At 40.0% G+C, this 25,611-nt stretch overlaps 1 protein-coding gene and 1 long non-coding RNA gene across 2 annotated transcripts; both read left to right on the plus strand.

Annotated features, from left to right (window-relative positions):
• The first annotated feature begins 3,928 nt into the window (after nt 1–3,928).
• Nucleotides 3,929–13,292, plus strand: LOC133108283 (multidrug and toxin extrusion protein 1-like). The gene is made up of 12 exons (XM_061217752.1): nt 3,929–3,937; nt 6,463–6,564; nt 7,664–7,732; nt 8,320–8,468; nt 8,611–8,653; nt 8,903–8,947; nt 9,035–9,132; nt 9,398–9,495; nt 9,686–9,799; nt 11,384–11,451; nt 12,456–12,564; nt 13,276–13,292. Exons 1-12 carry the CDS (start codon nt 3,929–3,931, stop codon nt 13,290–13,292), a joined length of 921 nt encoding a protein of 306 aa, XP_061073736.1.
• A 2,587-nt stretch (nt 13,293–15,879) lies between these two features.
• Nucleotides 15,880–21,598, plus strand: LOC133108094 (uncharacterized). The gene is made up of 3 exons (XR_009704640.1): nt 15,880–15,975; nt 17,692–17,770; nt 21,567–21,598. It is a non-coding gene; the product is annotated as an uncharacterized LOC133108094 (long non-coding RNA).
• Nucleotides 21,599–25,611: the final 4,013 nt, after the last annotated feature.

The raw sequence follows: 25,611 nt of genomic DNA on the forward strand, positions 1-25,611 counted from the left end.
ACTTGAAACTAGAAATGTTGTATGAAGGCACACTTTTTTAACAGAAATCGTTTATTATAAAATACATTTTTAATAAATTAAATTTTTTGTTTTAGTTAGTATCTTAAGCAAACTCAAACTCAAAATCCAAAATCCAATCCTGAATTTTGGTTTCTTGTTTGAGTATACATTACATGACAAAATGTAAATGAAAACATAATGCTTTATTTTACAGATTTTAAGAATTGTTAGTACATCTCTGCACTGATGTATGAATTCATGCCTTATATGTGTCAATGTTGAAATTAAAATTCTTTATTCAATATTTCATGCAGCTGTCCATAGCCAGCTAGCCTGGTAACTATTGATGGCCTCAAGTTAAAGCTGAAAGACACTTTGCACTTTGAGCTCATATTCATTATTTACTTCCCACTGTAATATCCTGTGGTAGACAGGTAAAATAATAACTTTGTCAATGTCCAAATATTTATAGACCTGACTGTATGTACATATTGTGTCTTGTTGTTGCCATCAGTTTCCCCACAAGATCCCTCCTGGCCAGTTCAACCGGTTCAGACATCTGAGTTGTTCCAAAATGAAAGTGTATATATCCTTCAGGCGCTTTGAGCTCATATCCATTATTTACTTGTTAGCATTGCTTCGGGGTGACATAGCTCAGGCGGTAAGACATCTAGCAGTCTGTGGGTTGCTGGTTCGAGACCGCTCAAATAACAATAACTTTGTCGATGTCAAAATATGTATGGACCTGACTGTATGCTTCATGATTGACTAAAAAGAAAGTGCACAGAGGCATGTCCACTTTAGCATAGCATAGCATAATTTTTCCAAAGGTTTGGGGCTCCTCAACAAAATTCTCAATCAGGAGTGCTGTCCTATTATGCATTTTAAAGTCAGATTTCATTTGCTGAGGCTCACTTCAATTGTCTTGTGTATCAACACTTCATTCTTTATACAATTTTTGTTTAATGGAGTGGTGCTCGAATATCTTTCATGATATCACAGTATCATTTTCAAATAAGAAAGTGCAATTGGTTTACTTTTGAACTATTATACACTTCAGGAAAGTATACTGAGGTTTATACCTGATCTTTTACGACATCAAGTGTACTCTGTACAGAAACTGATGTTGAACTTGTGGTAAGCCACTAGTGTGCTAGTTTTTAGAGAAGGTGACACAAACAACAAACCTGTTTCATTGTGCAAAACAGTAAATGCAAGCTGCAAATTGAATTGTGTTCTCAAAACTCTTCATACCAATAAAAACATCACACAATGTTTTCTAAAAATAACATACTTTCACAAAAACACCTCACTAAACACAGGTTGTTTGAACAACCCTCACCAAAACAGTACATCAGAAGTTCACACCAGCAATCATTTAGCCTTGATACAAAAAACAAGTGAAATAAATTGACAAAATGGCTGTCTACAGTTCATACATGTTTAGTACTCCATAACTTGCATTAGGCCTTAGCCACACACTCCGGTAGTATACCATATGATATCATACAATACAGTCCACACTGTAACATATTGACACAGCAGTTCTTTCTCTATGACACAGGTCCGTTCTGATCAAACGGCTTCATAGGCTTCATAGCTAACCCCACATTCTCTTCAAAGCCCAGTCAATTATGGCCAGACTGACCGTGGTGACATTTTGCAAGACAACATTGTCTTGAATTATTTCATCTTTTATGTCTCTCAGGCAGAGGGCATTCTTTTCAAGGAGCATATTTACAATAGCAGTCTCCTGTTTGGCTGCAAATCCTGCTTGTCTGCCACCAGCATACGGTCTTATCTCAACCCTACAGTATAGTGCACGGTAAAAAATATTTCCCAACGTAGTAGTAGTGTGTAATGCAAACACAATGTCAAAGCAAGCTGTACAGTATGCACAGCATTTGATGTATGAAGGACTGCATAGACTGTAATTGGTTAATCGGTCTGTAGTTACAGTACCACTTGGGGGCTCTCCCTCTTGAAGACATATATAATTGATGAAACTGTTGATCTGCAGAGATTTGGTTGAACCATCATGCCTGCTTCTCTGAATTTCAACCCACGGTTGATTACATTATCCACAATTGTTGCCCTTATTTCATTTACTACGTAACTAGTACTTCTTCTCGTCCAGCTATCCCGCCTCGTACACCTACCCCTGCAGCTGTGTCCCCATACTCCATCTGCATCTGCTTTTCTTTGATACTGTACTGGTGGCCAGCCTGGTGTGTTGCTTTATGTGTTTTGTACCACTGCATTTTCCCACAGGGTGAATGCACCTACACAGCTGCAAAAGATTTATCTATATTGTGAGCAAAAGACTCTGAGGTGAAAGTTTGGTATTTTCTTTTATCCATTTTAATTGTGACTGTCATGTGTCTGTTTGTAACCTTCATTATTTTTAAGGTAGATGAACCACGTGTTTAGATTAGACCCAACCGTCTATAACCACCTGTGGCAAGAGTGCGGTTTTGCGGGAAGGAAGCTGGGTAATTTGAGGATCACGCCTACTGGTTAAGTAGGCACACACCAGGACTATATTTTAAATTACTCCAGGCGGGTGACTCGGTGGTGCAGCCTGTAGAGCACTGACCGCATGCTCATTGCGAGCCACGATGTTGGCGGTTCGAATCCGACCGTCAGACACATGTCTTTCCCTCTCTCTCGCTCCCATTCTTAATGTCTCTCTACTATACTGTCCAATAAGGCTGAAAAAGGCCTAAAAAATATCTTAAAAAAAACATTACTCCAGGCTGTTAAATGTGTGCTTTTTTAGGCAGGAGGTGGCTGAGACCAGGAAACTGCAGGAGAACAGAGAGCCCTTATACAATGTTTATGTATACATCCATGTCAGAAGAAAGAGCAATGAGCTGGAGATGAGACATGTGGGCTTCTTTTGTCCCTGCCAAGCGGGACGAAAGTAACACAGGAGCGGGTCGAATGTAATGATAAGCTAGGGCCATGCAATGTGTGTTGTGTCTGTTTTTCGGGTTTGTAATTCTCTTTGCTTTCGACAAATTTCAGAACAATTAGACATTATTTCATGTTTGTATCGATTCCGTAAATGCTCGAGGTACAAAATCCATGAAAATGAACCATGCATAAATATCGCAATGTTGCGCAACCAATAAAATGTTTTGTGATACAAGATTAATTGGACTGAAGTTCATTATTTGGGCTGTATATAGCTACACTAGCCATCATTTCCTCGTCTTATTTTCACTGGAATGTAATATGAGCTGTCTTTCCTCAGCAGTGACTTCACTTACCAAGGTGCGCTCCAGCCTTATCAGACGTGCTCCTCCCGATGGAGAGGAACGTCTCATATTCTCACAGTCTCTCCTCCACAACTATTTAAGGTAAGTGATCCTCAAATATTATTTATTTACTGAACCTATCAATGAAAGTAGGCTATATCGTGAGTTTGTGATGTTCGTGGACTCATTTTCAAACATTGCTTCAATGTTAGCAACAGTGACCCTCGAATCGTAACATTAATGTTTGGCCTAGTGTTGTTTTAAACCACTATCGTTAACCTGTCGATAAAAGTGTGTCATGAGTACTCCAAGCTCATCAAGCTCGTCATTTCTGTAACGTTAGAACGTTCAAACATCTCACTTGATTTTGGCAACAGTGACCCGCAAATCGTATCGTTTTATTAAACCACTAACCTGTAGATGAGTGCATGTCATGAGGACACAAAGCTAATCATGCAGACAAAATTCTAATGATGTCATATTTGTGGACTAATTTTCAAACATTAGGTCGTTGATTTTGGCAACATAGAATTAACTACAGGAGACAACAAACATTTTGTTTATTTTTTTATGCAGGCTAGTAGCCTGAACAATGGGTAAGAGTAGGCATAAGAAAAACGATCTGGAGCTAAAAACGATTAGTTAACTTCCACCCTGCACTGGGCACCATGCAACAGGTAAGAGTAGACATTAGAAAGCGCAAACAGCAAAACATGCATTATGTTTCAGTGGTTTCCTAACCCTCTCATGGGGCCCTGTTCCATGTATTTGTTCAATTCCACCACCATTATTTGATGAACTAGGTGTAACCAAACAGAGGGGCCCAGGAAAAGGTTGAGAGCCATATGGAACCATATGGAACTAAAAACGATGATTTCATAATCACATGGAAGTGAAATTGTAAAATAAATGATAAAAATGGTTCTGAAAAAAATCAGAGACATTTTTCTGATTGAAAGAGGTCGATCAAGGGTACTGTGGCCCTCAGACGATATCTCAGGAAAACAACCGTCAGTTCATGGACCTGAGATAACATCATCTAGGCTGTCCACATACATTTTGGGGGGCAGGGGCTCAAGCTAAAAAACAAAAAGGGAACTCACCCCACTGACACACATTATTCCCACCCCAATGTTGCCACACCGCCGCCATCCATAATCACACATTATGTTCATAATATGGGACCTGTTTAAATTCTACTGAAACACATTATTCCATGAAGAAACTGCAGATTTGATGCAGTAATGCAAGCTGCAAGGGCCCCTATAATGTCTTCTGCATCATCTATGGGCTCTTTATCAGGTGACAATAAATCTCTCTCCAAATCAGAATCATGATTTCCTGTGCTTTCATCCGCCCTATTGCTACTAGCAGGCCTGATCCATGAGAGGAGGGAGCTGTTACTCTGGGCTGCCTGCTGTAGCTCCCCCTCTCTCCTGTCACATTTTGCCTGGCTAGCATCCAAGACTTGCTTGCATGAAACATGAAACCTATGCTATCCTTTAGTCACTAGATGTGTGAAGAAAATTACATGTTTACATTCACTTACCTCTGACGGTAACTCCGATGGTTGTGCACTGTTATGTGCATACTTTCGACCCGGCTCTCCCTAGTCAACACCTTATTTGGCATTGAACATAGAGTTTGACGCTGATCATGTGAAAGCAGCTTTAAGAGTATACACTTACTAAGCACTTTATTAGGTATTTATTGGACTTATAGACTTTTCTAAGACTTTTTAAAATTTCTACTGCTGTAGCCTATCCACTCAGAGTTATGATGTGCTGTGTGTTCAGAGATGCTCTTCTGCGTACCACTGTTGTAATGTGTGGGTATTTGCGTTACTATCACCTTCCTGTCAGCTTTGACCAGTCTGGCCATTCTCCTCTGACTTCTCTTATTAACAAGGCATTTCTGTCTGCAGAACTGCTGCTCACTGGATTTTTTGCACCATTCTTTGCAAACTCTCGAGACTACTGTTTGTGAAAATAACAGGAGATCAGCAGTTTCTGAGATACTCAAACAACTCTGTCTGTCACCAACAATCATTCCATGTTCACTTAAATGACATTTTTCCCCATTCTGATGGTGGATGTGAGCATTAACTGACTCTTCTGACCCGTATCTTCATGATTGGAAGCATTGCACTGCTGCCACACAGTTGGCTGATTAGATAATCACATGAATAAGTAGGTGTAATAAAGGTTTTTAATGAAGAAACCTTTAATTTGGCAATTAGTGCTATTATCTGACTGGCAATTTGTTAACAATTAAGATGGCCTAAAATAATGCTTAAAAATGCAATTAAATGAGTCAGTACTCCAGTCAAATAAATAAAAATCCATATAAGCAGTATCGGTTACATGGTTAACCGTTTAAAGAAATGAAATGGTATCCATTTACAAAAACTGATGATTTGTCACATCCCTAACTAAAACTCAATAATACGCCCTGTAATATAATGCAAATAAAGCAAAATTGGCTATATAAAACAATACACCCTGTAATATATGAAATGATCATATCCTATTATGTAATTCTTGTCTAGATGCAAATAGCAGCAATGTATATTTAAACAGCTTTCATTATGTGTGCCTTTAGCTACAGAATGGAAATGATCCATGCGGGAACTGGCGAGATTATTGGAAACCATTCTGACCCAAACACCCTCACAGACTCAGATTCAAGTGAACAGACTGGATGTTTCAGATGTCTGCGGCGTGGGATCCCTCTCAACTGCAAAAAACAATTTTCTCAGTTCTCAAAATTAGCTGGACTTGTGGTGAGATTCAATGTATTAATATCTTTCTTGATTGTTTTTCTAATGCATATCAGTTTTTCACTCATGTCACTGTTGAATCATGCACACAGTATGATTGCCTGTTTTTATGTTTTTGTAATTTTAGGGCAAATGATTTGTGATTAATTTGGGATAATGTGTAGCACTGTTATGTAAAATCAATGTTTTGCTTATATGATGTGAAGCTATGATGTGAGTTGAAAAACAATTGCCGTACCTATTGCCGTGGTCAAACAATTCAGTTCTGTTAATGTCGTAAAATTGCTGTTTATTCTCTCTCTCCCTCTCCCTCTCCCTCTCCCTCTCCCCCTCTCTCTCCCCCTCTCCCCCTCTCTCTCCCCCTCTCTCTCTCTCTCACTCTCTCACTCTCTCACTCTCTCACTCTCTCACTCTCACTCACAGTGCGTTGCTCAGCTTCTGGTCTTTTTAATACCTTTTGTCAGCACTGTATTCTGTGGACATCTGGGGAAGACAGAGCTGGCTGGAGTTACTTTTGCCACATCTGTGAGTGACCTCTCCCTGAACTAATCAGCCATATTTGTCATTATTTATATTCATTTATCATTAATTAATATTATTGGTTTTGACGTAGGAAATTCATGTTTTGTCTTAATGTTATCTGAGGCAAAATGATACAATGTAATATGTTCACATGGTACTACCATAGCATATCCCATTATTTATGGAAGGCTACATTTAAAATAGCTGGGTTAGGCAGCCCTGGTCCTAGAGTGCCAAAGATGTTCCTGGATTTTGCCTCTTCATTAAACCATATAACTCCGTAATTGTATTATGAGGCTTAATGAGCACAGAAAACCATTCTCTGATGGAAGGTGACGCAGCTGAAACACTGATTGATATGCCAGTTTCAAACATTCTGAGTGACCATGGTGTTGGAGGTATTTAGCACCCCTCCATTCAGAATATTCTGACTCAAGGGCCCTCATTTATCAACACTGCTAACTGATACTTGTGAATGTGCTTAAAAGAGCACTGTCACACTTGTTTCAGTTGATCTTATTTGGATTAAATGCTTAAATTATGTGTGTACGCAATTTCTAAAATCAACGTCAGTGTTGCCATTTCTTGAATATGGGTGTAAAAATTCTCAAAACTAACACGTCCAGTGACGTCACAATGTTCATAATGTGCTTATTGTGCTCTTTTGTGAATAGTTACATAAAATGAGGTGGTATGGTTGTTATTTCCAGTGTGGGATGCAAAGTGTGAAAGTTTGCCATAGCATGCACAATATGTTTAAGCTGATTCATGTAGGTGTAAATGTTTTCTAATACTTATGTAAAACATGTGCAATGAATGAATAAAAAGGTACAGTACATTGCCTGCAAATAGGAAAAACTCGGACTGACATAAAACAGATAGTGACACACAAGAAAATGACCATCAGTCACATTTGAAAAACGTCGGCTTCACGTGTTCGAAAGCCCCTAATATCAGAGACAACTGTAATTACTGTATCTGAATGTAGGTTAAGCAATTACTACTATATTTAGAGCACATGAAATTGGCTATAAAAACTGTTTGATGTTTATTGACGTTATGAAAGGTTCAATTATTCTTTTGTTCAACATTTGTCTGCTAGATTGTGTCTATTGCTGGTATTTCAATTGGACAAGGATTGGCAACAACATGTGACACATTCATATCTCAGGTAATTATGAGAAAATTTGTTCATTTTATGTCTCTCCTGTTACATTTCTCATTTCTTCCAGCAGAATCTGACAGTAGGCTATACACTCAGTCGCCATATTATGAGCTATCTACTAGTACAGCCGTGCTGTACAACTCAACGAAATATTGAGGTCTTTCTATGCTTGAGTTCAAAATTGGAAGGGCTCGGTTCAGTTGCATGGCATTGACGTCTTGACTGCAGCATCACATTTATTTTAATTGCTTACTATTTTTTTGTGAGCTAACATTAGTTAATAGCCTAACGTTTTATTGCCAATGGTGAGCTAGTGAATTTTTCTTTGGTGATTATGCAGTTGACTTTTAGTTGCAGCAGGCAAATATAGCCTGCTTGAAGATTTTTTTTCTCAGCGACAGGGACTATTTTTTCTCCCGTTCCCATTGCATTTCAATTAATACATTTGTTTCTATACGTTCAATACGTTTACTGAGGAAAACTAAGCAAAATAATTCTACTCACTGCCATTTTTAAAGGAACCTTCCTGTAACCTTAGTATTTCCTGCCAGACATCTTCCCATTAATTAAATTGGTATTTGACTTCTTTGCAGACCTTTGGGAGCAGGAACTTAAAGAGAGTGGGGGTCATTCTGCAGAGGGCTATCCTCATTTTACTTCTGGCTTGTTGCCCATGCTGGGCTCTTCTTATCAACACAGAGTCCATCCTCCTGGCCTTCAAGCAAAGCCCAGAGGTGGCCAGGTAAGGAAAGGATGTCCGTATTTTAGCTGAAATCCTATTGTATGAAAATATGTTTTAGCATCAGGATTCTATGCTAATGTATGCTTTTTTTGTTTGTTGTTTTGCTGCGTCATATGCTGATGGTGCTCTTTGACCATGTAAGGCTGTCCCAGATGTATGTGGAGATCTTTATGCCTGCATTACCTGTGAGTACACACAAACACACATTCTCCAACACAGCACATACATAAAGTCACTCCCAATTGTACATAATGTATGTGCACACATATACACACCGACACCAATGTGCATAAACAGTCAGTGAGTTCAGTTTAACCGGGTTATGACAGATTGGGGTTCAAACACGCAAGTACGCTGCTCCATTTTTACATAATTCTGGTTTGGCATCAATAAATAGATGCATCAGTTTGTCTTTTTCCTGTTCTATCTTATAGGCAGCCTTTCTGTTCGAGCTACAAGTAAGGTATCTTCAAAGTCAGGTAAAGAATAACACAGAATGCTACAGTCGTCTACATATGAGTGCCTGTTTTTCCATGGGCGTTATTTTAATAAAGCATTCATTTCAGGGTATACTATGGCCCCAGGTAATCGCAGGAATTGTGGGAAATGTCCTGAATGCACTGATCAACTACATCTTTCTGTTCATTCTGGACCTTGGTATAGTGTGAGCATTGAAATCTTTTGATGAAATATATTTCATTTTTCTTAGTGTTATTTGAAATTCACGGTATACTAATATCCCATGTTTCATTGCTCACCCAGTGACAATATGTACAATTTAATAATGGAGACCAAAACAATTCAGGCACCCACAAATCTTCTGAATCATTTCTGTGTGACCCTGACTTGTGAAATCTTGTGTTACAAGAAGCCCCACCTGACATCAAGGTTTTTTGTAGAATAATAAGTCAATTGTGTGTTATTTACAGTGGTTCGGCTGCAGCCAACCTGATATCCCAGTACTGCCTGGCTTTGTTCCTGTTTGCTTACATTCTCTGTAAGGGTTTGCATAAGCCCACCTGGGGAGGTAAGTTCAGGTGCAAGGGATAACTAGGTTATTACTGCACTCATCCTCACCATGTGTCACCTGCATTTTTAAACACATTCCTGCGCTGATCCCAGATCATACCAATGCATATGAGATGATTACAAGTGTGGGCAAATTCTGCTTTGGGTGTCATATGTGTGGCAGACATACATCTGTGGTTCCCCTTTAGGCTGGTCAGTGGAATGTCTGCAGGAATGGGGATCCTTTGTCCGCTTAGCCATACCCAGCTTGTTCCTGGCATGTCTGGATGTATGGATGATTGAGATTGGGGGATTCCTAGCAGGTAACTAACTGGCTGTTGTTTTATGTTATTTACCTTTCAGTTGTTGCAGAAAGACTACAGTGAGTCATGGAAAATGTACCCAACACTCAGCTAATGAGTTAAAGTCCTGTGTGGAAATTGTACTGTGAAGTGTGCACTATCTCTGCTGAATTTCTCACAGTTGCTCCTCTTTATTATTTAAATAAAAATCTCCAGGTTGCTGGATGGCTCATTTAGGTAGGGCACCACACTGTGGTGCATGGTTGAGCTCCATGGTCTCTGATCAAATCCAGACCACGCCAGTGCCCTCTGTGGGTAACAAGTTTAAACAAATAAACAAACCAACAAAGAACTCCTGTCCTACAGCACAACAAAATTAACCTGGCATCCATCCTACTTAAAGAAATGCAAGACCCCTTGAATCTTGACGCAACATGACTTCTTCCCGGGTTCCTTAAAACACAGACACATTCCCAGCTTTACTGAAGTACTGTGTGGAACTTATTTTTTGTGCTTCAAACATATAAACAAAGACATTTCGGTTTGTTGCTTCTATCATTTCCCTCGCTCCCTGCTGTCCCAAGCCACCATTATTTGATTTTTGCTCTGAAAAGATTTTGTTATTGCTCTCACCATTTCATGTAGCCCTTGCCGTTTCTGTCTGGGCAGCCTGTACCTCCCTGTACATTACACTCTCTATTCTGCCTGCCCACCAAGTCCCGAGTTTAAATAATCCTGTGCTACTCTAAGCATACACTGAGCCAGTGCAAAGGTTCCCCTCCTGTTCAGGTGCAGCCCGTCATGCTTGTACAGCTCGCCCCTGTCCCAAAAGGAGTCCCAATGCCCCATAAACCTGTACCCTATGTAATGACAGCCGTGGCCCTGGCCTTTAGAGAGGGCTTGTTGTGGGGCATGAGTTCCTAGAAACGCCTAGCCTAGCACAGAGGATGCCTATGCTAGGATAAATAGCCAGGAGTATTGATTATATGTCCAAGGAAGTTATACTTACTTTGTATTACTGTGTACAGTTCTGGGGACCACACTATAAGAAGGACATAGAGGCACTGGAAAAGGTTCAAAGGAGGGCAACCAGATTGATTCCATGTATGAAAGATGAGAGTTACGAGGATAGAATTACCCCTGACACACACAAAGAGCTGTTTCTGTAAAATGGTAAAGCACATACACATGTAAATACCCTGCAGGTAAAGCTGATTGCCTATTGACCTCAAATGCTAATGGTGTAAGTATATAGCAGAAATAAGAAATTGTTATTCTTACTGTTACCATAGTTTTGGCAGGCACTGTACTGAGTGGAGCATTTGAACCACTGGTCTAATGCTCATCTATTTTGTTGTATTTTCAAAATACAAAATACATTTATGATACAAAATACAAAATACTATAAAATAATATCAAAATCCATTTTGGTGTATTTTTTCCCATCCCTGGTTTGTGTTGTCTTTTAAAACCAGCTGATTAAGTAAGCTACAATCTTATTTCATGGTTTATTAATTACATTATACATTTTATACTCAAATGATAAACTGAGTGCACCTAGAGTAAATCATTTTAAAAATGTATGTCGCCAAATCTTCACTGCAGGTCTGATAAGTGAGGTTGAGCTGGGATCACAGTCAGTCATCCGTATGGTGGCTGGTATTCCACAAAAGGTAAATACACTTGAAGGATTAACTGGTAAAACCAAATTAGTAGGTTGTCTGATTGTGTTACTGTCATGTACTTCTGCTGAGAAACAAGGGCTTTAAGGCTTCATTTAGGGTGGAGCAAACCTTGATCATGACTATATTCTGTCAGCAGTCTAATTCCTCTATATTCTGTTAATCACAAAATATGCTTTAATTGAAATGTTTGCATTTCCTTAAAGGGTCAAAAGACAGGAAATTAAATTGATCAGCCCTAACATTAACAGTAGCCTGCTCTCCATGAATGTGTATCAACACAGATCTCTGACAATTGCAGCAGCCATTTGTATGCCAAACAACATTTACTCACCCCAGATTCAAACCTTCTCTCCAAGACTTCATGATCTTTGAGTAGCGCACTGTAAAACGTATTGTTTTGAATATTAAAGGCACAGGCAATATAATTATTTAACATTTTTCTAAAGCATGCTTTAATCCAACATTCCCATGTGTCCTATTTATGACCGCATATCACTCTTTCAACATGACTTGCCCACAAACTGTGTTGGTACATAGTATACATGTTTACATTTGTGTGATTTAATTGATAGATCCTGCATTAGAGTATATATTGTAGGGCGTGTTTTGCTATGCTCTCATTCATGTAGGCCCATTGTATATCACCCTGGATAAATGTGTAGATACATACATATATACACTCTGTGAGCACTTTATTATTTCATATTTTTTGGTGAGCCCATTGCCATTGTAGTAGACCTGCGAAATGGCATTGAGATTTTGAAATGGGTGAGATATTGAGGATCAAATGTTGTTGTTTTACATGGTTGAGTCGACCAATGCAACTGCTACCACACTGAGTATAGTACACCCAATAATATTCTTCTCAGCAGTCTCAAGTGGTGCCAGGTCCAAAGCACTCCTCTGGTTCCCAAACTGGGCTGTGATTGTACTAAATACTTCTTTTCTGCGCAGATTCATGGTATAGGTGACTGAATTATATTTGTCTTCAGATTTCTATAGGCATCAATGCAGCTGCCACTGTGACTGTGGGGAATGCTCTGGGAGCTCGAAAAGTACAGCAGGCTCAGCTGTTCTGCAAGATCTCCATAATGTGTACAGGTATGAGGGGGAGAGAAACACCACACTGTCTGGGTACATACATGCATGCACATGCTGTCTGCTGCAGTTAATTGAATACAGGTAGTGAACACATATTGGAAACAGCAAAGTCATTTACTATGGCGCTGCCAGATCACATGCTGCACAAAAGCCAGTTAACTCATATTTAACTTATAGTAGTGAAACTTACTGTCTCTGGCATCACTTCTCAAACCCCATACATGGCATTTGATCAGACCTGGTGACTGAGAAAGCCATGTTACATGCTCCTCAACCATGGGACTAGTGCTCTGTGGGTGGGGGCATTGTCATGATGAAAGAAACTCATCTTTCACATGGAGGGAAGATCAGCCCTCAGTACCATCATGTGCTGTCTGACACTGATTTCACTTCTAAGAGGTTGAGTGTAATGTAATGAGTTCTCCCAAAACATGCCAGGAAAATGGGCTCCACACCCGAACAGAACCTCCAGAACCCGTCATTGCTGGAACACGGTTTTGTTTCTAGTTTATTCTCACTGCCTGTATACAGTATATACAGTGGGCTCCAGACACCGTTGATGCAGAAAAAGTGGTGTAACCTAAAAAATAATAGTTATTGATATAATACAGTTATTGACATAAGTTATTGTCATAATTCCAAAAAGGTTTGGCAAACTCAAGATGCTTGGTTTTGTTTATTGTGCTCAGTCTTTGTGCCACCTTTCCGAAGAGTTTGCTGGTATGTAGGTGCCATTGACCCATTTATTTAGAGTTTAGACACAACCAATCTCTGCTTAAACTGCGATCTTTGGGTTACTTCCTTGCCTCTCTCTCCATCTTTACCTTCTGTGGCTATAATGTGCGCTTGCTTGGCAAGTTGAAATCATTCCATATTGTTGTATATATAGTAGAATGTTGAACCAATTATTTATTTTTTGTACCCATTACCCGGCTTGTGATAGTAAATTGCCATCTGTGTCTTCTGAATTGACAGTTTATTGACTTTTCCCATGCTGATGGTTGACAATGGGATTTTTCATGATTGTCATCAATTATTTTGTACTCTAGTGAAACAGGAAGTGATGCAATGACACAATGCAGGTTCTTTCGACTGAGATTAATAATTTTAATGGTGGAAATAATTTTGGTACCTGTGCTTTTCAGTGAAATTTGACTCCTAAATAAAAAACATTGGAACATGAGAGTAAATGTATTGAAATAACAGTATATCGTTTTCCTGTATTTTTAAACATAAAATATAGATCATTATCCTCATTGTTCATTATATGCAGCCTTTTTCCATTTTTATTAAGGGTGCCAATAATTCTGGAGCCCACTGTACATACACTGCACATGAGCACTTTATTAGGAACACCTAGCTGGACACCTACTTATTCATTTGATTATCAAATCAATCAATCATGTGGCAGCAGTGCAATGCATAAAACCATGCAGATATGTATCAGGAGCTTCAGTTAATGTTCTCATCAACCATCAGAATGGGTGAAAAATCTCAGTGATTCTGACCATGTCATGACTGTTGGTGCCAGATGGGCTGGTTTTTGTATTCCTGCAACTGCTGATCTCCTTGTGTTTCACGCACAACAGTCTGCATAGAATGGTACAAAAAACAAAAGGGCCAGAGGGGAAGGGCCAGACTAGTTGAAGCTGACAGGAGGGTGACCATAAAGCAGCAGTTTCAGCTCTGCCAACCATAGATTATGTGTACATATCATTACTTTGCAAGCAACATTTCTTTATTTTTATGAAATGTATCTGTATTTATGTTACTGAGCTAGCTAGTTTGCCAAACCCGCCACGATTAGTTTACTATTTTGACAAGCTGCTGCCTTCCAGGCCTCACTGAGGGAGTATACATTGGGCTGGAGGAACACATTGGCAAAAAAGACGTTGTTTTCGAAAATCCCACCGGAGGGTGACAGCAAGAGCCTATAGCTAAGTTTTCCCTCTCCTTGCAGCGGGCCAGGAGGAGGTGTCACAAGCCTCAAACAAAGGAATTATGTGGCCATGATTTAAATATTCTAATAAAGCTGTAAATGTAATGCAAAGCCATAGCAACAAAGCCTAATGCTGTATTCATGTCATATCAGAATTAACGAATTAGCATCTTCTGACTGGGAAAAACAGTTCATGTCAACCTCTGACATTAAACGTGAGGCAAAAAGCAAAACTTTAAAGAAATTGCAGTTTTTTACAATCACTTTGAAGCAAATCTCACAAGTTTGTGCTCAATTAAAAAAAATTAGATACAAGGATCAAAACGGTAAGCACTGGTAACACAGCCTGTTTGCCTGTTCAAAACATGCATTGTGCATTCATAACTTTGAAGAAATCTTGCAATTCCAACCTCATTGGTTCAAGTAACTCATTTATTGTGAAATACTATAGGAACATTTGTTTAGATCACCCACACAAAAGATACCTATAGCTTCACTGTTTAGTTGTTTTGACAATACTTAAATATTGCAGTTGGAAATACTTGATACTTGATAATTAACGTGGGCGGCTTGCATTTTGCATTATGTCTGCATTCATTATGTTTCAAAGGTTTCAAGTGAGCCCTTGTTGTTTTTATGGTGTACAGTTGTGATCTCCCTATGCGTAGCAGTGATCGTTTGGTCATCATCAGATGCAATAGCCATTGTCTTCACAAATGATGAGTAAGTACCATTGCTTGTAATACAGTCCCCTCCAAAAGTATTGGAACATCATCAAAGGTGCATTATTTACATATGGCCACAATAAGTTCAATCTATTTTCCATTATTCTCTTCCTCTGAACTCACAGGCAGATCAGGAGAAGGACTGGTGAGGCTATCGTTATGTACGCACCATTTCAAATCTTTGATGGAATAATGGTAAGTAACAAGCATTATCATTTTCATATAAGTATTCATATAATTTGTGATCTACCTGACATTTTATTGGTTATTGCTGAAGTTTTACTTTAACCATTGTTTAAGCAGTTTGATGAAGTTCTACATGTGATGAGCTGTATCCTTCACAGTGTGCGATTGGAGGCATTTTCAGGGGTGCGGCAAAACAGAAGATCGGAGCAGTTTCTATTCTGGTATTTGGCTACTTTGTGTGCCTTCCCATCGGTGCGTCGTTAATGTTTGCAACAAAACTCGGAATCACCGGTAAGGACAAAATGAACGTTCCTGTCCCAAATCCATCAGCCATGTTCAATTTCAAATATTGCTTTTACATTTCCTTTATTTCTTAAGTGCAGTAACACCAGCTTTCATGCATAAAGTACTCTCTATTGCCCTCTTGCTGATCTGCAGAAGCTAATCTCTCTGCTCCTATCCTCAGGTTGGTGGATTGGTCTCTTAACTGGTTATTTCCTGTTGGATTCTTTCTGTCTTGCTGTTTTTTTCAATATTGACTGGAAGAAAGCTGAAAGTGAGGTAAGTGCCACCTTCTTCCATCATTACTATTACATACTGGCTTTAAGAGCCCTTTGCTCCAGCCCCATAGTGACCATGGCCCTGGCGTTGTGACACTGCTCATCTCAAATATTCAGGCCTCTTGCAGCCAACTATGAGTGAAATAGGGCAGCACACCAATGCCAAATATATTGTGTGGAAATCCAGAAGCTGTGTATGCAACCCCGAACTGTGCACTTTTACAGCACTCGCACATGAGGGAAACCTATCTGAGTGCAATATCTTAGCCTTTGAGGAGAAAGACAAGCTTTGGGAATGCACATAATCTGAAGGTATGCGCAAAACTATTTTACAAGCACAACAACTACTTATCTTTTGAAATATCTTAGGATAATTAACACCAGACCGAGAAAATATAGTTGATATTAATTTGTTGCCAGTCAAAGAGGTCTCATTTTCACTCCAGAGGTCTCCTTTTTGACCTTTCTCACAAAAAAGAACTTAAATTAAAGAACTAGTCATGAACCCAATATTGGCACATTCAGTTGCAATATGGAAGACAGCACATAGAACAATTGGAGAATCCCCATATCACCAAAAATATGAATCTGTCTGGCACAACCCCAATATATGTGTCGGGAAATGATCAATATACTGGGAAGGTGGGTCCTATCAGGTATGTAGAACACCAGGCCCAGTCGGGAAACCAAGACATAGCTTTTCTTTCAAAGTCTTTATTGTAGTAAAGGCAGATCAGACAGGCGGGGTTCAATGGCCAGCAAACAAGAATAGCAGTTTGTAATCAAGTGTCCAGGCAAAGGGTCAATACTCCAGCAAACAGATATAACAAGGATAATCAAAATCTAAGTTGTGGTCACAGGTGAAGGGTTGATAACAAGCGGACAGAGCAGACAAAAACAGAATCCAAAGACAGAGGTCGAAAAACAGAAACAGGATGATAAACTGCTGTTCAAAACCAGACAGACGGGATAAGGTAAATGCAAAAACAAAACAGGTCGTAACAGTGTCAATCAGAAATAAACACCGGAGAGTATGGTCGGGACACATAACAATCTGGCTATGAACTAGACAAACAAAGGGGTTTTTATAACACAGGTAACAACAGGGAAATGGCAATCAGGTGTGGGAAACAATCTGGAAGTGAAACACAGGTGAAAGGAATGAATGGAGTGAACTGAACTGACTACGGTGTGCACAGAGGGTAATAAAACATGGAAATGCCAGGCACTTAAACAACAGACTAGACAACGAAAAACACAGATCCTGACAGGCCCAAAAAGGCATATATGCCCTTTTATATACAAATATGATCTGCAAAAGAATGAGGTATATTTATCATTTGAAGAAATTAGGAATCTGTATAGTTTTAGTTGTAAAGATATCTGGAAATATATGCAACTTAAAAACTGTGCTACTAGCAGTTATATTAGGTTAGTAGATACTAGAGTAGTTTTTATTTTGGTTTGCCACGTTCTCTGCAATCTACTGCAAAATGTTATAAAATGCTTATAATGGCCAAAAGTGATGATTTTCAACATTTAAGAATCATATAAAGAATTTGCAGAAAGATTTAATGTGTGATATTGATTAGATAACTTGGTCACACGTCATTTCAAATATTGTTCAAAATATTAGAGAAGCTAAGGGAAAGGTTATACAATTTAAAGTTTTACATTTAATATCATGGTAATAATATGAGGGTGTTGATGTTTGCAGGCACAAGTCAGGGCTGGGGTACAGCCAGCAGAGAAGAGAGATCGGGGGCAGCCCATGGAGATGCAGGGTGGCTCTCATGGTAAGATTCCCTGCTCAGAGAGCTGGAGTCCCACAGCTGGCCAAAAGTCACCGGCAACTTTTTACTTCTGTTCACCTGTATCAGCAATTCAGTACTCTAATGGTACAGTATCTCAGAATAATAACCTGGTCTGATGAATCTAGATTTCTGCGGCAGCATACAGATGGCAGGGTCAGAATTTGGAGCCAACAGAATGAATCCATGCACACAACCGGCCTTGCGTCAACAGTCCAGGCTGGTGGCAGTGGTGTAATGGTGTGGGGAATGTTTTCGTGGCACACTTTGGGCCTGTTAAAACCAATCTTCGCTTGAATGCCACAGCCTATTTGATTATTGTTACTGACCATGTGCATCCCTTCATGGCCACAATGTACCCATCTTCTAATGGCTACTTCTGGCATGATAATGCAGCATGTCACAAAGCAAAAGTCATCTCAAACTGGTTTCGTGAACTTGACAATGAGATCAGTGTTCTTCAGTGGCCTTCCCAGTCACAGGATCTGAATCCAAAAGCACACTTTTGGGATGTGGTAGATCAGGAAACCCACAGCATGAATGTGCAACAAATTGCAATCATGTCAACATGGAACAGGAATGTTGGAATCTTGTGGAATCCATGCCACGGAAGACTCTACCCAGTATTTGTATAGTCTTCCTAATAAAGTGCTCAATGAGTGTATATTACTGTTTACCACTACACAAATGGACAGGTTCTCTGGGATTATGTGTATTCTAAGCATTTATCTGAGTGTATGTGTGAGTAGATAATTCACACAATCACATATAAAAAAGGTCACTCTGAATGAAAGTGTTAACCGTCATTATGTTACTCCAAACTCACACTGATGTCCCTCCGTCTTATGGGAACGATTCCACCGGCTGATCTGCCCGATTATCTTAAAATACAACCGGCTAGAGGCAGACAACGGCGGAGAGGCAGAAGAGGCGGAATACGGCAGCGTCTCCGGAGAAGAGGTAATAGACCCCCGCTGCCCAGCCTGTTACTCAGCAACGTCAGATCGCTGAGGAGCAAAATGGAGGAGCTCCGTGTGAACAGCAAAGTTTGCTTTGAGTACAGGGAATCGAGTGTGATGGTGTTTACAGAAACTTGGCTACATCAAGATATTCCAGACTCCCTCATTGGGCTGGAGGGTTTCTCTCTCATTCGAGCGGACAGAACAGAGCTGTCGGGGAAGAGCCGAGGGGGTGGGGTGTTTGTGAATGACAGCTGTTTGTGAATGACAGCTGGTGTAGGAATTACACTGTGAGACGTGGAGCTGCTGTGCCTGTCTCTGAGACCCCACTACTTACCGAGGGAGTTTGGAAATATTTTAATATGTGCTGTGTATGTTCCCCCCAGTGGAAACGCAGCAAGGGCTGCTATCAGAATAGCAGACTGCGTTCACCAACAACTGCAACGCACACCGGGAGCCCCGATTGTGATTCTCGGGGATTTCAACCATTGTAAATTGGAACTATCTCTCCCTGGATTTGAGCAATATGTGACATGCGGCACACGAAACAACAGAGTTTTGGATAAATGTTACGGAAACATAAAAAATGCATACATAGCAAAACCATTGTCCCCTCTGTCAAACTCTGATCATAACACTGTCCAGTTAATCCCAATTTATAAGGCTGTTTTTAAAAGGAGTAAACCACAAACTAAGACAGTGACAGTGTGGGACAAGGACAGCATAGAAACACTCAAAGGATCCTTTCTCTGCACAGACTGGGACATATTCTCTAATCTGGAGATTGATGAGGGTACTGAAGTGATAACAGACTACATACATTTCTGTGCAGACAATGTGGTTACAAAAAAGGAAATTATTGAGTATCCCAACAATAAGCCCTATATATCCAAGAGCGTAAAGGACTGTATTAATAGGAAAAAGTTAGCCTTTAAAAATAATGATAGAGCAGGACTGAAAACGGTGCAAAGAGAACTCAACCAGAGGCTGAGGGAAGCCATAAAACATCACAAGGACACCATAGAGCAGACTTTTATGTCAATGGATTCAAAAAAGCTGTGGGACTCCATGAAGGCTATTACAAATATGAATACCACCAAGAAACGCCTCAGTACTGATGATGATCTGGGGAAGGCAAATGAACTGAATTACTTTTTTCTCAGATTTGATAACCATGACTTTTCTGTGGAATCTAATAATGTCATAGAAACTATTTTAACTGATGTTAGCTGTAGGATTATAATTGATCCACTCAGGATTCAGTCTATTTTCAAACATGTGTGCACTAATAAATCCACCGGCCCAGATGGCATTTCTGCACTGCTTTTAAAGGCATGTGCAGAAGAGCTTACTCCAGCTTGGTGCCCCATCTTTCAGCGGTCTGTGGATTAACACACTGTTCCTGCTCTGTGGAAAAAATCCATCATAGTTCCTGTAGCTAAGAAACCGTGTCCAGTTGATAACAATGATTTTAGACCTGTGGCCCTGACTTCGATTGTAATAAAAAGTTTTGAGAAATACATGTTATCTGTGCTTAAGGCAGAGGTCAACTTGGTACTTGATCCATACCAGTTTGCTTATAGGCAGGGGAGAGGTACTGATGACGCTATTAACAGCATCACCCACTCCACTGTCAAGCACTTGGAATGCCCAAAAGCATATGCACGGATTTTATTTATTGATTTTAGCTCGGCTTTTAACACACTTCAACCCCATCTGCTCATTTCTAAACTGAGGCAGATGAGTGTTAACCCTTTTTTAATTAAGTGGTATTTTTCCTTTTTAACCAATCGGAGTCAGCAGGTTAGAGTCAATAACACCCTCTCAGAATGCAAATCAATCAGCACAGGTGCTCCACAGGGTTGTGTCAGCTCCCCGGTTCTTTTTACACTTTATGCTAATGACTGTATAAACAGCCACCCAGGGAACCTTGTTTTTAAATTTTCTGATGATCCCGCCATCCTCAGTCTACTGCACAAAGATTCCAGTACCTCAGCCTATTTTTCTGAAATAGAAAACTTTGTGCAATGGTGTGATGCTCACCACCTCACTCTGAATGTTAACAAAACTAAAGAGTTGGTCTTAGACCCGAGATCAGTAGGGGATCATAGCCCTGTCGTTATACACGACTCACCCATTGAGCAGGTCAGCTCTTATAAGTACCTTGGAGTTCACTTAGATGACACTTTTAGTTGGTATGTGCATGTTGATATATGTTTTTATTTTACCAGGCAGTGCTGGAGAGTTTAATCAGATATGGGATGTCATCCTGGTATGGCAACCTCACCGCAAAACTAAAAACTAAACTTGCTCGTCTGGTGCACACGGCCATGAAGGTCATTGGAAAAAGCAGCTACCAGACCTTGCAGTCTATTTATGAACAAACTGTTCTTAGGCAAGCCCAGAGAATAGTTAACGACCCTTCTCACATTCTCCATTCAGAGTATGACCTCCTACCCTCGGGGAGGCGATATAGAGTCCCTCACTGCAAACTCAATCGTTTTAAGAACTCATTTGTTCCAACTTCCATTCAATTTCTTAAAAATGCTGCTTGAGGCTGAAGTTTATGTCATAATTTTTATAGTGCCTTTATTATGGTGATCTTTTAGCATGTACTATTATGAGGTGTATGTATGTGTTATGTTATGGGATATGTGCAATACTGTTATGTAATTGTTGATGCTGTTATGGCTGAGGATGTATTGTTTGTTGTCATTGTGACTGTCAAGGCATTCATGACGCATCGCAGAGTCCAAGACAAATTTCCCTAAGCGGGACAATAAAGTTCATCGTATCGTAACTTGCATGTTTACTTCTTGCAGAAATTACTCCGGACAACCATGAAGAGGGGCACAGTCCCTGGCAGTTCAACTCTGACCTGGAGGTGCTGCATGAGAGAGACAGCGGGACCCTCACTACAGTGGGAGAGGTGCTGACTTTCAGGCAGCTGTGTCTGCGGCGGGGGCTAGCGCTATGCTCCATGCTGGTCCTCCTAGCTGCAGGAATCCTCACCAACATGCTGCTCCCTGCCGTCTTCAGATCAGGGCTAAATGAGACCTCCACCGTACCACCCACAGTGGACAACCTGTGGACTCGCAATACTATGGACCAGACGGGTCAAGTATGATGCCCAGTGGAATTTCAGGTGTTCTTCCAGGTGTTCCACATTCAAGCTGTTGGTCTCAGCTGGCATGACTCCCAGTGAACAGAGGATGGCTGAAGCCAATTTTTAAAATAACTGACCTGACTTTGGCCAGGGGATTAACAGAAACACTAACATCCACTTGAAACTAGAAATCTGTACTTGTGTGTACAACAAGCAAACATTTTAAAGTCTCTGTGATTCAATAAATAAATACATAGAGATCACAATAATTATAGTTAGAATAGTTAGTTAATAAATGTTGTATGAAGGCATACATTTAACAGAAATCGTTTATTATAAATAAATAAAAATTTATATTTCAATTTAGTTTTAGTAAGTATCTTAAGCAAACTCAAACTCAAAATCCAAAATCCAATCCTGAAGTTTGGTTTCTTGTTTGAGTATACATTGCATGACAAAATGTAAATGAAAACATAATCCTTTATTTTACAGATTTTAAACATTGTCAGTACATCTCTGCACTCATGTATGAATTCATGCCTTATGTGTGTCAATGTTCAAATTAAAATTCTTTATTCAATATTTCATGCAGCTGTCAATAGCCAGCTAGCCTGGTAACGTTCACCGAACTATTGATGGCCTCAAATAAAGCTGAAAGACTGCACTTTGAGCTCATATTCATTATTTACTTCCCACTGTAATATCCTGTGGTAGACAGGTAAAATAATAATAACTTTGTCAATGTCCAAATATTTATAGACCTGACTGTATGTACATATTGCGTCTTGGTGTTGCCATCCGTTTCCCCACAAGCTCCCTCCTGGCCAGTTCAACCGGTTCAGACATCTGAGTAGCTCCAAAATGAGAGCGTATATGTCCATCAGGCGCTTTGAGCTCATATCCATTATTTACTTGTCAACATTGATTCAGGGCGACATAGCTCAGGCGGTAAGAGCAGACGTCTAGCAGTCTGCGGGTTGCTGGTTCGAGACAGCTCAAATAACTTTGTCAAATATTTATGGACCTGACTATGCTTCATGATTGACTAAAAAGAAAGTGCACAGAGGCATGTCCACTTTAGTTAAAGCAAGCTGGGAATGTAGCATAATGCATTGTGTCATTTTTCTAAAGGTTTGTCTTCAACAAAATTCTCAATCGGGAGTGTTGTCCCATTATGAATTTTAAATTAGATTAGATTTAGATTTCTATTTTCTTATGCATCAACGCATCATTCTCTATACAATTTTTGTTTAATGGAGTGGTGCTGGAATATGTATCATGATATCACAAGGTGACACAAACAAACCTGTTTCATTGTGCGAAACAGGATGCAAGCTGCAAATTGAATTGTGTTCTCAAAACTCTTCATACCAATAAAATCACAGTGTTTTCTAAAAATAACATACAATTACAAAAACACCTCACTAAACACAGGTTGTTTGAACAACCCTCACCAAAACAGTACATCATAAGTTCACACCAGCAATCATTTAGTCTTGATACAAAAAACAAGCAAAATAAATGGACAAAATGGCTGTCTACAGTTCATACATGTTTAGTACTCCATAACTTGTCATTTGCATTAGGCCTTAGCCACACACTCCGGTAGTATACCATATGATATCATACAATACAGTCCATACTGTAACATATTGACACAGCAGTTCTTTCTCTATGACACAGGTCCGTTCTGATCAAACGGCTTCATAGGCTTCATAGCTAACCCCACATTCTCTTCAAAGCCCAGTTAATTATGGCCAGACTGACCGTGGTGACATTTTGCAAGACAACATTGTCTTGAATTATTTCATCTTTTATGTCTCTCAGGCAGAGGGCATTCTTTTCAAGGAGCATATTTACAATAGCAGTCTCCTGTTTGGCTGCAAATCCTGCTTGTCTGCCACCAGCATACGGTCTTCTCAACCCTACAGTATAGTGCACGGTAAAAAATATTTCCCAACATAGTAGTAGTGTGTAATGCAAACACAATGTCAAAGCAAGCTGTATAGTATGCACACCATTTGATGTATGAAGGACTGCATAGACTAATTTGTTCATCGGTCTGTAGTTACAGTACACTTGGGGGCTCTCCCTCTAGAAGACATGTATAATTGATAAAACTGTTGATCTGCAGAGATTTGGTTAAACCATCATGCCTGCTTCTCTGAATTTCAACCCACGGTTGATTACATTATCCACAATTGTTGCCCTCATTTCATTTACTACGTACCTAGTACTTCTCGTCCAGCAATCCCGCCTCGTACACCTACACTGTTACGGCGGGGAGGACAGAAGCAGACACAGGGGTGTGGAAAATGGCAAGTTTACTCACAGGTGATGGGGCAGACAGAGCGTAGTCACAAAACAAGCCAAGGTCAAAATCCAGGGGGTCAGTCCATACAGGCAGAGGTACAGAATTCCACAAAACACAAAGAATAGTCCAGGGAAGCAGGCAGGGGTCAAAACAGGAAAACCAGATAAGCAGATAACCAAGGGCAAGGGCAAGGGCAAGGGCAAGGGCAAGGGCAAGGGCAAGGGCAAGGGCAAGGGCAAGGAGGCTAGAACTTGGGGAAGGAATCAAGGGCTCGGGAACAGAAACAGGACAAAACAAACTAGCAGCGTGCAACTGAAAAGGACAGGTATAAATACACAGGGGAATGAGACAAACTAGGTGGGGCATGGGAGTGAGGGCGGTCTAACAAATAAACATCAGGTGAGACACATGAAAGGGTAATGGGACAATAACGAGGGGGAAAACAAAAACGCGGACTGGATTCACAAAGACACACATGTAAAACAAACGGCTCTGGACGAGAGAGTAGACAATGCATAGATTGAAGACGTAGTGATAGTTAAGAGACAGGTGCGAACACTTCGCTGAAACAAACGAGTAATAAGGGATAGCATAGGAACGCGGAGTTATAGAACAGCGCAGAAATGCTGAGAGCTGCGTTAGTGAGTTAGTAACGTGAATATTTCTAAACTACCCAATAAAAGTGATTGTTAGTTAGTTAGACAGACAGTAAGTGTATTAGTCGGATTAGTACTGTACAAAACCTAGATTAGTAGTGGTTAGTAATAGTTTAACTATCAAGAAAAAGCAGGAAGTAAGAATCGCGAGTTTAGAAAAAATGTTGAACCCCGAAAACTACCGTAACTACCCGAATAGTGGGGCACGCAGACAGGGGAGTGACTTGAATGGAAAACATTCAGACGCAGACATAACAGGGGAGGACGAGTGCAAAGACTAATAAAAATAAACAACCAGACATGAAATATGAGAAATAATAAATAACAAGAATAAATAATACTAAACAATGATACACTAACACACAGAACACAGGAACATAACATACACCTGCAGCTGTGTCCCCATACTCCATCTGCTTCCATTTTCTTTGATACTGTACTGGTGGCCAGCCTGGTGTGTTGCTTTAGGTGTTTTGTACCACTGCATTTTCCCACAGGGTGAATGCACCTACATAGCTGCAAAAGATTTATCTATATTGTGAGCAAAAGACTCTGAGGTGAAAGTTTGGTATTTTCTTTTATCCATTTTGATTGTGACTGTCATGTGTCTGTTCCTTCATTGTTTTTAAGGTAGATGAACCACGTCTTTAAATTAGACCCAACCGTCTATAACCACCTGTGGCAAGAGTGCGGTTTTGTGGGAAGGAAGCTGGGTAATTTGAGGATCACGCATACTGGTTAAGTAGGCATACACCGGGACTATATTTTAATTTACTCCAGGCTGTTAAATG

This window comes from Conger conger, chromosome 13 (assembly GCF_963514075.1).
Source record: "Conger conger chromosome 13, fConCon1.1, whole genome shotgun sequence".
NCBI classification, from domain to species: Eukaryota; Metazoa; Chordata; class Actinopteri; order Anguilliformes; family Congridae; genus Conger; species Conger conger.